This window comes from Prionailurus viverrinus, chromosome C1 (genome assembly GCF_022837055.1).
Source record: "Prionailurus viverrinus isolate Anna chromosome C1, UM_Priviv_1.0, whole genome shotgun sequence".
Taxonomy (NCBI): Eukaryota; Metazoa; Chordata; class Mammalia; order Carnivora; family Felidae; genus Prionailurus; species Prionailurus viverrinus.
The window spans coordinates 208,590,594-208,606,539 of NC_062568.1; the positions used below are offsets into that span (position 1 = coordinate 208,590,594).

The 15,946-nt window shown below is 43.0% G+C and overlaps 1 protein-coding gene across 6 annotated transcripts in view; it reads left to right on the top strand.

The window, feature by feature from the left end:
* RERE (arginine-glutamic acid dipeptide repeats) overlaps positions 1-15,946 on the top strand; it is a 422,701-nt gene that overhangs the window by 242,472 nt on the left and 164,283 nt on the right. For all 6 annotated transcript variants that reach the window (XM_047872880.1, XM_047872879.1, XM_047872883.1 and 3 more), the window contains 2 exons: positions 9,346-9,451; positions 10,801-10,897. In XM_047872880.1, coding sequence (XP_047728836.1) covers positions 9,346-9,451; positions 10,801-10,897 — 203 coding nt within the window. The remainder of the gene's footprint in view (positions 1-9,345; positions 9,452-10,800; positions 10,898-15,946) is intronic.

Here is a 15,946-nt window from a genome sequence, read left to right on the forward strand (position 1 = left end):
GGGAGGGGCAGAGAGAGAATCTCAAGCAGGCTCTGCACTGTTAGCACAGAGCCCAATGTGGGGCTTGATCTCAAAAAAAAGGGGGATCATGACCTGAACCAAAATCAAGCGTTGGACACTTACCTGACTGGGCCACCCACGCGCCCCTCAGCATCAGTTTTTAATAGCAAAGTCTGTGTGATGTGTCTTTAATTGTAAGTTAGTAGTTTTTATTTTAAGAAATAATGTGATCGGGGCGCCTGGGTGGCTCAGTCGGTTGAGCGTCCGACTTCGGCTCAGGTCATGATCTCCTGGTCCGTGAGTTTGAGCCCTGCGTCGGGCTCTGTGCTGACAGCTCAGAGCCTGGAGCCCGCTTCGGATTCTGTGTCTCCCTCTCTCTCTGACCCTCCCCCATTCATGCTCTGTTTCTCTCTGTCTCAAAAATAAACATTAAAAAAAAAAATTAAAAAAAAAAGAAAGAATGTGATCATTTCAGTTTCCTTTGTGAAACTTCTAGAGAATTTTGGAAGCCTGTAGCCCAGGCTTTTCCCCTTCTTTCTTTAACTCCTTTTTCACCACTACACCATCTGACCCTGTTGGCTGGCTTGTGGTACAGCTCCCTGACTTTTCTAGCGAGGTCACCTAGAAGTGAGTAAAATCCCTGGAGGATGCAGAATCGACGCAGCTGTTGCCACCATCACCAGGCACCGACCAGAGTACTGCAAAGATGTCCAACTTTGCACTATTTGAGCCTGAGTTTTTCAAAAAGGAAATTCACGGCACTGTTTAATTCCATTCAGTATGGATTAATGGCAGTTTGGCAATTTCTTGTGGTGCGGCCTGTTCTCCCTCCCTTATGGGGGAAATATTTGGATCCAGATAGAAAATTTGTGGTTGTAAGTTTATTTGATATAACCATAGCTGCTGGGAAAAGAGTGCTGGCTCTTAGGAAGGAATTTATTTTGGGTTTGGACAGCAAAACATTGGGGATCCGAGTACAGAGTCCTGATTTATCTGTGGTATTTCGTTTTCCAAACTTCGCCTGTCAACCCAAACTTGAGACCTTTTCGGTCCTGAATCTGACACTTAGTGTTTTTGTCAGGATAATGTATGGGATACGTGCAGTAAATTATAGGAATGCCCTTTAGCTTGGTGTGTCTGTGCTGATGTGTGAAGTCCACCTTTAAGTATAGCTTATTCATGTATATGTGACATGAACTTGTTATTTAGGTTAAGAGTTTAGCTGGTGACCCCGCCTCCTGTCTTAGGAGTTTTCCCAAGGCTGCACTTGTGCTCAGTTTTGGTCTCTCCATGGCTAATAAAGGAATTTGCTGTCTGAACTTGTTACTTTTCCTTTATCGTGTGATCCTCGGCAGAAAATGCCTTAATAAGCTCGGATTTTATAGTTGGTGGTTGAGAAGATTTCATTTTCGTGTACATTTTGGTCCTGCCAAAATACTGACTGACTTTTGTCCACATTGAACTGTAAAAATAACCAAATGACAGCAATTTGTTTAATAAACAAGGTATCATCAAGGAACAGTGATTTTTGAAAATGACTTGTGATCAGCAGAGCCTGGGTTTCAGCACATTTTTAGCTGCATCATCTTTCTGGATGTTTGTATGTAACCAGGTATTTGCACAGCTTGGTTGTAAACACTGTGTCTGTGCTCCCAGGTTCCACCTTCTTGCTTCACCTGATTCATCTGATCGAAGGTGACTTCAGTCCTCTTACAGGATCCAGATGCTGATGCAATCTCTTGAAAACAGTGTTTCGAATTGAGTGTCACGGGTTTGGAAAATACGCTTGTAACCTTGATTCTGGTGCCTGCAGCCAGTTAGCACCTTAGTCCAATGGATATGCTTGTTTCTCGGTTTCATTTATCGGTGCATTTATCCTTAAAGAAAGAATTCATTATGCTAGTTTTGAGTAGACCCCTGATAGTTCCAAGTTCTGTCCATTTGGAAATGCCAATAAATGATAAGTAGCCACTTGTATTCGGGTTCTCCAGAGAAACAGAACCAATAGGAGAGATACGTAGAGAGTACATGTCCCATGGGAATTGTCTCACGAGATCATGGAGACAGAGAAGTCCCATAATTTGCTCTCTGCAAGATGGCGAGCTAGGAAAGCAGGTGGCCGACTTTGTCCAGGTCCACGGGCCTGGTAACAGTGGAGCTAGTGGTGTAACTCCCTCCTTTGAGGCTGAAGGCCTGAGAACCAGGGGCCACTGGTGTAAGTCCTGGAATTCGAAGGCCTAAGATCCAGGAGCTCTGATGTCTGATGGTAGCAAAAGATGTATGTCCCAGCTCAGGAAAAGAGAGTTCTGTGTTTCACCGTCGCCTTTTTGTTCCATTTAGCCCCAAAGAGATTGGGTAAAGCCTGCCCACCTGGGGGAAGTCAGATCTGTTTACTCAGCCTACTGAATAATCTCTCCTAGAAACAACCTCATGGATATACAGAGATGTTTTACCAGCTATTTGGGCATCCCTTAGCGCAGTCCAGTTGACACACAAAATTTTAACCAGGACTCCGCTAAACAGGACTATGAAACTCAAGTGGCATGGCTACCAGAAGGGACATGTGCTCAGTCCTTAAGGGTGGAGGATGTAGAACGCGACTCCAGGTTTGGGTCCTTCAGCCTCAGCCCACCTGAGCACTTAAATACATCTGAGGGTGGATACGTTGTTTACTCAAGGGCAATAAGATATTTACTTGCCCTTAGGCCACTCTCTCAAAAAAAGGAAACACAGTGTTTAATGTCTTACTACATTTGGGAGATATGTGTATGACAGTCTGAAGAGGAGATACTCAGAGCTCTTTCTTCTCTTTTGAGAACAAGACTCTGGAGTCTGTGTTTTCGCTTTCTCGCCTGGTACCCATGGCAGAGCAGAACTCTGAGACGGCTGGACCTTGATGGCCAAGCCTTCCTTGGTGGCCCTTGTTACATTTTTCTATGACTCTTTCTTTCATTGCATTTTGAGCTGTGATGGCTATAAGCCATTTTGATAGAAGGATAGAAAATGTTATCTCCCTAGTGCCTCATGGTAGCAGAGCAGTACCTTGAAATATTACAAGATCTTTCCTACATGATTTCATATTGATTGATCTCAGTTCCGCTGTTTATCTACAAAGTTGATGTGATCCTCTGATATGGAAAACTTATCTTTAGATTGGATTCTTCTGTGCATATACCTGGATTGATCTTTGGCCTTGGAGAAGAATAGTAAGCTCTGACCGTGCTGTCCCTTCTTCCCTCCCTCAGAGTCAGGAATGATTCGAGCCTCGTAAGACTGTGTCCCCAAGGTCTTTTGAGGGTACTGTGTCCAACAGGCAACTCCTTGTGGGTGGAGGGGGACTCGGCAGGATGGAGAAGCCACTTTAAACTGACCGAGTGGCAGGCTGGAAGGCAGGCCATTTTGTCTGGCGGACCATGGCCCCTCACGCTGCAGGCCTTGTGTCCTCACACCAGTTGTTTTTGCAGATACATCTGAATTATACAGTAAACCTGTGGTATTCCTATCACTCTTACCCTTACTATCACCATGTTGTGGAAATGCGTGAAAAGTTTCTTTAAAAGGTATTTTCTTAAGCTATCTAGTATACAAATATTAGCCATTGCTACTTCCAAGATTTGTGGAAAATCCTGATTGGACATTTTGGCTTTAGAAAACAAGAATTTTGGTTTGATTTCATCTGACTCTGAATCTAGATCTTTCGTTACTTGAAATTCAAGCTCTCAAGAACAAAGCAGTTAAAAATTTGAAGGAAATTCCCCAATTATTATCTCTAGCGAATTATTTTGACTATGCAAAGTTGTTTATTTGATGGTATTAATCTTTATATGTTGGTTCATTGTCTTTGGCCTCTGTCACATGGCTGATCGTGGTGGAGGGACTAGCAGGGCTTGTTTGGAGGGCTTTGGGAGCCCTGGCGGTATCTGCTGGGAGCTTGTGAGGGACTGATGGGGCAGAGTTCTTTCCTGTGTAATGCAGGAGAGTTTAAAATTGTTGTTGTTCCCATCTTGGGTTGGGGGTCTGCTCATATTGTATACAAGATTCCTCACACCCGTCCTGTTGGTCATTTATGAACTCCGACTACTCCCTCCACCCCCACCCCCACTCCTTTTATTTTTTCATATTGTGTTAAAATGTTTTTTTCCAGTGATACCACGACTGGTCCTAGGAAAGACTCAGATTGGCTGTTTAATCAATGAAAGTACTGCATTAATAACCATGAAAGATCTCTAGGAATGGAAATTTACTTCTGGGCCTTGGATCTTGCATTTATATGAGATGGTCGAATTGTGTGCTGCCCATAAAATGAACCAGTGTCCCTTCAACAGCAGCCTCCTGTTCGCCTTCCCTTCCCCCTAGACGCCCCCCCCCCCCTTTGCCAGCCGTCTCATTCTGAGTGTTTTACTTCAGTTCTGACTTTATAGTTCATTAACTCTCAGTCCGTTGTCTGACATTCGTAGGTCTAGAAAGGCCCCTGTTCTGCTCCCAAACACCCACTAGGCTGTTGGTCTTTTTTCCAAACCCAGGTGGGGATGGGTTTTGTCCTCAATTAAACTATTTCCTTAAATTTACATACATCCGTCCCTTCAGAGAAATCCAGGCCAGTGATGTGGAAAAGAATCCATAATTTAACCCAGAATCAGCTACTCTCCTTGTGTGCACAGTCTCTCCTTGAAGCCTCACTGTGAGCATGTTGGGTGCGCTGCTCCTGGGTGGTATTTTTTCCTTAGGGCTGGTACTTCCTATAACCTGCAGTCAGGCAGGCGGGCAGGCAGGCAGGCCTGCAGGCAAATCTCACTCTAAAGACAAAATGGTGGAAAATAATTTACTTCCCAGTGAGCTCTTCTCTGTATTCAGAAATACACCCCAAGGTGCCTTCACAGGGGCACCAAAATCTCCCCACTTCCCTCTTTACTCAGCATTCTGTTTAAAATGTGTCATTTATAACCACTTTGACCTTTGTGGAATTGTACAATTATATCACTAGTTGGTAATGAGGCCTATTTGTTAGAAATACTTGATATGCTTCTCAGATTGTTGCAAAAGTAGAGATTCTTCCCCCCTAATTTGCCACATGATTTGTTTTTGTATTGCTATTACTAGCTTAATTTTGAATCTGAGAAAAACAACATATATAAGTGACCTCTTATAGCTTGACTCCTATCTTCATCTGTAAAACACTGGTAGTAACACCCAACGTTTGTTATTTTTTATTTTTTCCAAGTTTATTTTTAAGAGAGAGTGTCAGCGCAGAGCCTGACGCAGGGCTCAATCTCACAAACCGTGAGATCGTGACCTGAGCGGAAGCCAAGAGTCGGATGCTTCGCCCATGGAGCTCCCTGGGAGCCCCCCGCCCAACATTTATTGAGAGCCAGTCCTGCTGCTCTTTCCGGTTTGTTTGCCCCTCACAGCCAGGTGCGGTACCGGCGGTGGAGTTTCCCATCGTGTCCCGTGTCCTGTGCCACAGAATTGAGGCTTGGAGAGGTCATTTGCCCAAGTAAGTTGCGAGCCCTGATTCAGACCTCGGTGATTTGGGCTAAATCAGATGATCTCTAAGTTGACTTTTGCTTTTAGTTTTCTGTGATTCTGAGCAGAAGTCTTTTTCTAGTGAACGGTGGGAAGAACGTGCAGATTTCCCATGGTTAATGTTTGAGCCGCACCTGTGTGTGTGAGTGGCATTGGGAGCACTGACTGGTCAAAGGGGTGCGCTCCGTTCCCTTTTGCTGTTCCTCAGTGCTCAGTCACTTCTGGAGAAGATGGCATTTTAATTTGAAAAAACCTCTTCAGTAGGGTACTGTTAGCGGATGCCATTATGTTGATGTAGAGAAGACAGGAGGGACTCCCCAGTGTGGCTTATTTATCTACTGGTTTTGTCTGGGGACAAAACCTAGATGTAAGTGTATAAAATGGAATGCGACCCTAGAAATTATCTCATTCCCTCCCCTCACTTGTCAGATGCCAGGTGACTCCCTAAGGTTGCCCCCAGCTGACTAAGTGATTGCAGACAGGACTAGAAGGCTCGATTACTTAATGTTAGTCTAGTACCCTCTGAAACGACATACTGCTTCCCTCTGGATGTTTGATCGTTAACTTCCCGGCCTGTTTAGGACGATTATGTCTATTAGAGCTACTTATATTTGTTCAGAACTTTTGTTAACTGTGAATCTACCTTTTGTTGTGTTGTATTCAGAATTAAGATTCGGAGGCCTTTTTTTTTTTTTTTTGACACAATGCTGCCACTCCCTGGTTATTAGATAGTACTGCATTATGAAATCCAGCAGGGTTTCGGCTGCCTTTTGTAAGGTCTCTTATTAGGAGTCGTAAATCTAGGCACAAATATACCAGAGCAGTAAGACAGAGAGAGTGTGTGTGTGTGTGTGTGTGTGTGTGTGTGTGTATGTGTGTGCACACGTGTGGCCATTAAGTGTGCCAGGGTCAGAATTTAATATAGATATTATACCTCAAAAGGTCCCCAGAATCACTGGCTTGGTGTTCTGAAAAATAGACATTGTATGATTGCCAGTTCTGGTACCTTTGAAAGCTTACTTCGGGTGCCCTTCTGGTTTTCAGACATCTCAGATGTGTTAAAGAAATGCGTAGAAGCATAGATTTCAGAACATAGTTGCTCAGACTGCCGGTAGATCTGAATTCCTTTGAGCCCCTGTTAAGTAGTTCATTACTGTGAGCATTGAGGCATCCCTTAGTAGCTCAAGGACTGGAGAGCACTGTCATCTGGTGAAGGAAACCACATTCTGGTGAAGAAATAGCTCCTACGGTTCTCAGCAGAGTTCTTGAAATCTTTCTGTGAAGCTCTGGTGAGCATCAGCTACCAACAGAAACCGTTGCTCTCTTGAGCGCCTACTCAGTTCCAGCGCGTTTCTGTTCCTCTCATTCTTTCGATAGTCCGTTGGGTAGGTTTCAGTGTTCCCATTTTGCAGAAAAGGGGAGACTCAGAATATGATTAACACGCCCAGAGTCATATAGCTAGGAACTGGTGGAGATGGAGTTTGAACCCAATGGTGACAGGCCTCACTGTGTTCGTATTTACATTCCATGTTCCCCACTGGTAGTGCTGAAACCGGGGTTGTTTTGGTCATCGTTCCAGTTTAGCTTTCCATAAAAAGGACACTGTTAGACCATTGGTTTTCCACTGGGGGGTAATACTGTCCCCTCAGGGGACATTTGGCAACGTGTGGAGATATTTTTTTGCTCATTACGATGACGGGGAGGGGTGCCACTGGCATTTAGTGTTTGGAGGCCAGGGGTGCCGCTCAATATCCGGCAGTGTGCAGGACAGGCACCCACGCCAGACTTCCCTGGACCAAATGTCAGGAATGCTGAGGGTGAGAACCCCTGCATTAGGCAGTGCATTACCCCGAGTTTATCCTTGAGTACCTGCAGACAGGCTCCACCCCTCCCCTGCTTCGTCTCTTTCTGTGAAGATGCCCTCATCCTGGCCCTGCTGTTTATGGCTGGGCCCCGGGAGGAAACTGGTCTCCTGGCTGCTCTCTCGTGACCTGGTGTGTTGTCCCTCGCTGCCTGTGTGCTTGGTCAGCAAGGCAGATAGAGGACCTCGCTTGTCCAGAGAGAAACCCACTTAAAGGCCACGTTGAAGTCAGAATCCGAGTTCCCTCAGGACCATGCAGGAGGTTCTCCTGTGCTGCGTGCATGTGGGCCGTGGGGGTGCATCCTGCACTTGTTCTGTCTTGTCTCTGGCTTTGTGTCTTCCCCAGATCTCCTCCTTTGCCTGGAAAGAATGCATTGAGGTCTTCCCCACTTTTCCCCCAGGTCAGATGTTACCTCCTCCACAATCCTCCGCAGGGAGTAATTGCTCTTGAGGATAAACTCGTGTATGTAACATTTACTCTTTTTATGTAACATACTGATTCGTCCTCATTTTCCCACCTTCTGTATAAACAGTATAGAATGTAAAAGTGAAAAATGGATAAAAACTGAAAAGTATCCATTATGTAGGGTTATTCTTTCTATACAGTCTCTTTTTTTCAAATCAGTAATGATGCCCTATTTTTGTAGGCCTATTTGACACAGTTAATTATACAGTACGGATCTTGGTGTTTATGATACTTACTTTGGAATAGCGCTTCTTCGCATTCAAGTTCATCAAGACTTTGACAGTGCTTTTCTTTCTGGTCATTTAAATAGCTTTAGTATTTTTCAGTAAAGGTTTTTTGTTGTTTTTTTGCCTTTCTGGCCATTTAGTGAAGACTATATACATACCTCTTATTTAAGCAGAAAGCAGCTTGCTTCATTAAAGAGGCTCCTTTGACATATTTTAGGACTTAGTCATCTCCTTCATAAACATGAAGCATGTCTCAAATTTTAGCTCTCTTTCATTTCTGACTCACCTGCTGACTCGTGATGGGAAGGTAGACGTTGCTAAGGGGAATGATACAGCAGCATTCATCTTGGGGAGGTCTCTTAAGCCCCCACCTGGGTTAGGAATATACTTTATGAGGCCATGGGAAGCCTTGGTGCACTGCCATGTTCAGAGGTCTCACGACCAAGGTGTACCAAGACGGTCTCCCTCAGGCCGTAGCCCCATAGCCTTCAAATAGAAGGGCAGTGTTTCATCCTTTATGCTTTGAATGGAAGCATAACCAGGAACAAAGTTGACTTCTGGGCATAACATGTTTCAGTGTCCCACGAACATTTAGGGGCCCCTGATCATCATAGAACTCATTATTAGTCACAAATATTTATGTACAAGTTCTGTTCTCTGGAAATTGGAAGACAATTAAGATAGGGTCCCTGCTCCATGGACTCCTGGTACCTTCACCACCACCCATAGTTTGCTGTATTAGTTTGCCTTGTAGCAATAACGTGGATGGGGATGTAATTAGTCTGGGTGATTGGCACACCTTGGAGACATGACTTTGTGCCAGGCCTTGCACGGTAAGGTTTTTCTAACTTATTGCCTTTAAAAAGGCCTTGACACTGTGCTAATGCAGTTTATAAATACTTACCAAAATGTTGAAGAATTAAGATAGAAGAAGGATGTATTCGTGTAGTTTTGTATAGTTAATGCTAAATAAAACTATACTATTCATTGAATTAATCAAGCTGGGGGGAGATTTATAGGTTCAAGTTTGGTCTCCTTTGGTTTCCTGGATTAAGGTTTTGAGCAGTAGGGTCAGAGGGATGCTAAGGCTGGGATTAAAAATAATTTTGACCTTATCATTGACTTCTGTATTTTTGTGGCCCTGTGGTAATTGTGAGTCTCCCTCTCTGCCTCTCCACCTGTTTACAGGGGCTTTTGATCATGGGTATGGTATACAGCTGTGGGCACCCGAAATCCTGTTCCTAATGCTGTTAGATTTTCCTTTTCAGAGTAAGAGGGACCATCTACTCATGAACGTCAAATGGTACTACCGTCAGTCTGAAGTTCCAGATTCTGTGTACCAGCATTTGGTTCAGGATCGGCATAACGAAAATGGTAAATAAGTCCTTCTGGTTTGATTCTTACGTTTTCTAGCTTTGGACAAGGTTATTTCTTAAAACATTCATTAAATGGAGATAACCACTATGAAAAACTTTCTCTAAAAAAGCTTTTCATAACTGAGAGCATTATGGGAATGTTTATTTGTTTATTTAGTTTTGCTGAGTTCGTTCATTATTTTTGCCTTAAAAAAAAACCCAAACAACCAGAGAGATGCGCCAATAACATCTTCCCCTTAAACTTGGACTAGAGATAGCTCTTCTTTGGAAATAAAGTAATTTCATTTCTAAAATTCCTTTTTCTCCCCTAATGATGAGCTAATAATACCGAAAACATCATGATTCCGTTTTATTTCTTTTCTCCTTTTCAATAATCTCTATGATTGAACTTCTCTGCATCCAGGGCTGTGAACTTCAGTTTTGAAAGCCTAGCTTTCCTGAAGGGTTTGCAATTCAGTTTGCGTCTTAACTTTCAGAATAATCAGGAAGGTAGTTCAGAGATTGCTCTGGCATTGTAGTTTCTACCCAGTAACTTTGTTGACATGTGAGATATGCACATAAAATGTGTATTGCGTTTGTTCAGATGTGTATAATCATGCATTTTTGCTGATTTTTCAAGTGTTGGGCCTCATGCTTAACTGATTCACATTTGTCACCCATTAATCATATGAGTTAGAATTTGTCACTACCCACTTTCAGATGAGGAAATCGAGGCACATGAGATGCTCAAGGAGTTGCCAAGGCGACATGTCTTCTCAGCGGGCCTGGCCAGGCTGGGATCCAGCTGCCTCTACTCTTCCTTTCCCACTGTCCTCACTGCTTCTGAGTCAACAAAGCATAAGCCAAACAGTTTTGAGGAATGATGTTCTTTTATAACTCATTAGGCTTTTCTTCTTTGAAGACTATAAAAATTTCTGTTAAGGCAGTTAAATTATGGTTCCTGATTAAAAATAGTAACTTGGTTATTTTTTTCTACAGAAACAGTGCAATTTCACTCCATCCTGGAATATTTAGCAATAAGAAATTAAACAGGATCATTAATTATGTCAGTAATTTACACGTTTGCTAAAATGTGATCATTGTTTCTTCTGTTTTTTTCTTCGTTTTTTCATTAATTGCTTAATGCATTTCAGCAAACTGTGGGGATTTAATAAGGGTGTAAAACACATCCAGCAAGATACTTGTTTCCTGTTATGCCTGCCATACATTATTCCTCCTGACCAGACCTGGTTATTTATTGTACTTTCTTTAGTGGGAGGTGAACCTGAAAGAAAAATCTAGCAAAAATTTTCCTAAGTGTTTTGGGAGGCTCAATTTTAATATCCTCTCAATTAATTATTTTGACAGACTCTGGAAGAGAACTTGTCATTACAGACCCGGTCATCAAGAACCGAGAGCTCTTCATTTCTGACTACGTCGACACGTATCACGCTGCTGCCCTCAGGTGAGCGCCAGAGACATGGTCTTTGCTGTGAAGGAGCGGCCGTCGAGCATGGCGGGTCGAGCAGCCTAAGCCATCTGGGTCTCTTTTGATAATCATGATGTTAATCAGACTACTCTTGTGGTCTCAGTGCAAGTTAGTACACCACCACTCACTCCAATGTTAACTTTGTGGGTGATTGGGATTTCAGAGGTTACCTGTACCTTCACTCATCTGTGTGGGAGAAAAGAAACCAATATAAGAAAAAAACTTTTGACGCCCTCTCTATAGTTTTGTATCTTTGTGTCCTTGGTAGTATGCTGGGTATTGAAAATTAGTATCCTGGCACTGGTTGCTGAAGTTCTTAGGGTGACGTGTTATGATGGTCTGCAGATTATTTTCTCAAGAATCAGTTACTTCCACTAGAAAAGGTGGAGAGATGGGTGAAACAAATATGGCAGCATGGCTTGAGAGTCTAAGCAAGGTTTATAGGAAGTTTTAGCAACCTGTTTATTCTTTGAATTTTTTGTATGTATGAAAAATTTCCTACCAGAAAGCTTGGCGTTAGGGAGAATATATTGAAGATTTTATTCTGAGGAAGGAGGTAACATTGCAGATAGTCTTAGGTAATTATGCCAAAGAGTGACCATAAGCCCCTACTTTGCACTTTCTGGCGTTTTCTGTCCCTTTCAGGAAAAGGTGATATATGCGTGCGTACACACACACACACACACACACACACACACACCCCCCTTCATCCTGGTATATTTCGCATGTATGTGGAAGACTGTGGGCTTCTTAAGTAGTAGAGGAAGTAAGACAAGTAATAGTTTTGTAATTCTTTCCCAACCAGAAAGAATAAAGTGGTGAAAGACTACTTCCTTTGTTAAAAATAGAAAAAAAAAGTCATAGGGATTTACTTGCTTTTAACTGAGCTATAATGAGATCCAGTAATTTCTCCATTATGTTGCTCAAATGGCGTTCGGTGAAACCATCTGGAGTCTCCTGTGCAAAGCTATATAGCTAAAGCCAGTTATTTCAAGGCGAATTAGTAGCAACTTTTCGGGCAGGTTTGGGTCAATGTTTTGGGCCAGAATAGCTTTCCTATGATCTCCTTCGCAGCTACTCAGCTCAGCCATTGTAGGGCAAAAGTCATAGGCAACAAGTAAATAAATGAGGTGCTGTGCACCAATAACTATGGACGCTGACATTTGAATTTCATTTAATTTCCACGTCAGGAGATATTATTCTTCTTTTGATTTCTTTTGTAGCCATTTAAAAATGTAAAAGCTATTGTTTGTTCTGCAACTGTATAAAAACGGGCATTGGGCCAGATTGGCCAATCCCTGCTGTAGGGGAAGGAGCGAATATGGTTAGATTTGGCTTTTTACAAGACTTTAGATACATTTAGAGAATTTCTCTGGTGTTTTATCAACGTCTTCCAAAGTTCCCAGAAGCCTTTCGTGTCTTTGTGGCAGTGACTTTGCGATCTTAAACTCGAACACTGAATGAAGCAAGTTAATGGAAGTTTGGATAGATGGATGGAACCATTAAATTGTTAGTGAAGACAAGTGGCTTGATCTTGAAATACTTTCTCATCTTGATATATATGCTTCTCCCCTCCTATTTTCATCTTGTGTCATTGGTTGAGGTAAATGATTTTAAAAAACGTAGAGTTAAAGTTAAATAAAGATGTGACAGGGCGACTGGGTGGCTCAGTCAGTTGAGTGTCTGACTTCGGGTCAGGTCATGATTTCCCGGCTTGTGAGTTTGAGCCCCACCCCGGGTTCTGTGCTGACAGCTTGGAGCCTGGAGCCTGGAGCCTGGAGCCTGGACATGCTTAAGATTCTGTGTCTCCCTCTCTCTCTGCCCCCTCCCCTGCTCACGCTCTTTCTCTCTCAAAAATAAACAAACATTAATAAATATGTGAGACACATAATGGTGGTTATTCAATGTGTTTTGATAGATTTACTTGAAATGAATATATTTGAATATTAGCGGCTATTCAGATTTGTGGAATCATTTTATACTATTTTACCCTTTTTAGAAGAACCAGTTGTCCCACGTAATTCCACCTGGACCTAGTAAACATACTTTTACTGGATTTCTACAGATACTTTCTGGAGATATGTAATTGTGTAGTCACTGTCCCTTCCCTGGCCACCAAAGGGCTGGAATGCTGCTGGTAATTCCTTATCTTCTTTTCACTGTGTATGTGACCAGAACCCTTATGGATTAGTCTTTTCTTCCTGTGGTATTTTCTTTGAAGTGGTCATAAAGTGGTTCCATTCTAGCTGTCGTCTCAAATTTGATTTTGTTAGCTTCAAATAGAACCTCTGTGTATAACCTGACAATTGGATTTTTTTCCCCAAAGATTGCGGATCGTAGTGGTCACACAGTTATTGAATGGTCTGGCCTAGTAGGTGCTTAGTAAATACTTGTGGCTGGCTTGATGTTTGTCTGCATCTGTATTGCAGACAAACTGCATTTGTCTGACATTTGAGCTCATCTGTATGGTTCTTACTGTTGCTACTTAGTAATCTCGCCAGGCTCTCAGCAACAGAGCGTTTCCTGTAAGATCTTCTCCCATAAAAGCAGATTTCTCCCCCAGGAATCTTTATTGTTCTCTTTCATTTTAGCAAAACTAGATTAATTTTAAAATACAGTGTGGGCTGGGGAGATTAAACTTTAGTTTTTTCTTCCACTTATGTCCTGCCCATTTATCCACAGGAAGAATTTTTCTTCCTCTATAGATAGAAAGCAGTTCTGCCAAAAATAAATTCAGCTTTGGGGGGCCTGCGTGGCTTAGTCGGTTAAGCATCTGACTTTGCTCAGGTCATGATCTCACCACTTGTGAGTTTGAGCCCTGCATCAGGCTCTATGCTGACAGTTCAGAGCCTGGAGCCTGCTTTGGATTCTGTGTGTCCTTCTCTCTCTGTCCTTCCTCTGCTCACACTCTGTCTCTCTTTCTCTCAAAAATAAATAAACATTTAGAAAAATAAAAAATAAATTCAGTTTTGAAAGAGACAAAATAGTCCGTAGGAATGTGAAAAAGGGTCAGATGAATGTAGTGGCAAACATGGAAGAGAAAAAAAAGAAAGAAAAAGACTGATGGCGTTAGTGCTTGGCACCCTTCTTGGCAAAGATCATAGTGCTCAGCTCAGTGGGTTCCTGGGACCCGTAATTCTGAGGCGGCTCCTGCCATGGCATTCCCTAAGGAGGAGAGTGCTGCAGTGCTTTCTCTCTTTCATGCTGGTGTGAGGGTCAGGTGAGAAAGGGGGAGGGAGCGCTTTGTCCTCTAGCCCTCAAGAATCAGAAGGGAGACCGAATTCCTCTGCAGCCTGTTTTCTGTAAGCTGAGTCTTTCCTTCCCCAAACGAAATTCACTCCCAGAGGGACTGTGGGACCGTTCGTTACGGAGACCTGTGTTGAGGTCCAGCACTGCTGCTTGGCTGCTGTGACTTAAGTCTTGCCTTGGCTGTCCCTCATCCCTGCCTTTCAAGCTAAGTTTATCCGGCTGTTTGTTTTCTTTTCCTTACATTTATCGGTAGCCATATGGTGCAGTTAGTATCTTGAGAGAAGTAGTTTTGAGTTCTCCCCAGTAGCTAAGTATTTTGGGCCCATGCTGGTATAATAGAAGAAACACCAGACTACAACGAGAAGGCTGCAGTTTGAATCCTGGCTCTGCCACACCGTTTTTTCACCGAGGTCAAGTTTGTTAAACTTCTGAGGCATCCTTTTGACAAGCTTACGCAAGGCCACGTGATTAAGTGACAGCACCCTGAAGCAAACACACATATTTTGGTCCTACATCCAGTCAGATAATGGATGTGAAAGGGTCTCTCAGAGTGCCTCACACTCAGTAGCACGGGGAGTGCTTACTTTTTACGGTCATTGAATCTGAATTGGGTTCTTTTTTTTTTTTTTTTTTTAATGCTTATTTATTTGAGAGAGAGAGGGAGGGAGAGAGAAACCGAAGGAGGCTCCAGGCTCTGAGCTATCAGCACAGAGCCCGACACGGGGCTCGAACTCACGAGCCATGAGATCATGACCTGAGCCGAAGTTGGATGCTTGAGCGACTGAGCTACCCAGGAGCCCCTGAATTGGGTTCTTAAAGCAAAAAAGGAAGAAAAGAAAAAATGCAATTAAACGTAGTTCTGTACCAAGTTATTGATGGTACGATTATTCAGCATCCATTTATTTTACTTTTCTGGGGCCTCTTGGCTGCATTGATTGGCTATTCCGATTACTTCGGGTACGGGAGGGAGAGTTGAGCTCCAGGAGCCACCTTTAGACGCTCCGAGAATGAGCAGATAAACCTGCTCTGAGAACAAGCAGATAAACTTTATTACGCTAAATAAAAATTATAGCTTGCAGTTTGCTGTGTTACTTCTTTTTCACCCTAAGGATCATGTTTTATTGATGATCAAAGAAAGGATCTAGAGAGATTGCTTTGTGCTTGGATTGTGAGCATGTGACCTGGGCAGCATTTTCAGGTTTACTGTGTACCTGTAACTGTGAATTCCCAAATATTGTAAATGTCTCAACGACTGAAGGGCTGTTTCCCAACTTCCTGATTATCTGCCTCTTACTTCAAGGAATCGCTTGGGGAAAAACATGTCCTCAGGTAGGGCAGGTGCCAAGCTGTCATCTTGGATAGGAATTTGTCTTCTAGGAATATGTTTTAGAGTGAGTTTTCTGGTGCCTTTCCCAGCCAGAAAACCCTAGCCTCGCTCTGCAGGGCTTCTAATCTTCCCCTTTTCATCCTGAATTAATTGATCTCTTCACTTTGTTCTGGGCAGCTAGGGTTGTACATGCAGTGATTGATGCAGACTGAGTGCATCTCCACGCAGTTCCCCAGCCATTTTTGGCACTGACACAACTCCTTTAGCTCCTGTGGGTCCCCTGATGAGTGTCCGGACGCCTCAGAGCATTTAGTTTCACAGTCCCAGGGTTCGTTTCCTGGCTTTGATCAACTGTTGTTTTAATATGTAAAATAACTTCGACCTACAGCATTTTTATTGTTTTGTCCATATGTGCTTAAGTACTTCATTAGACACCATAGCTGGATGGT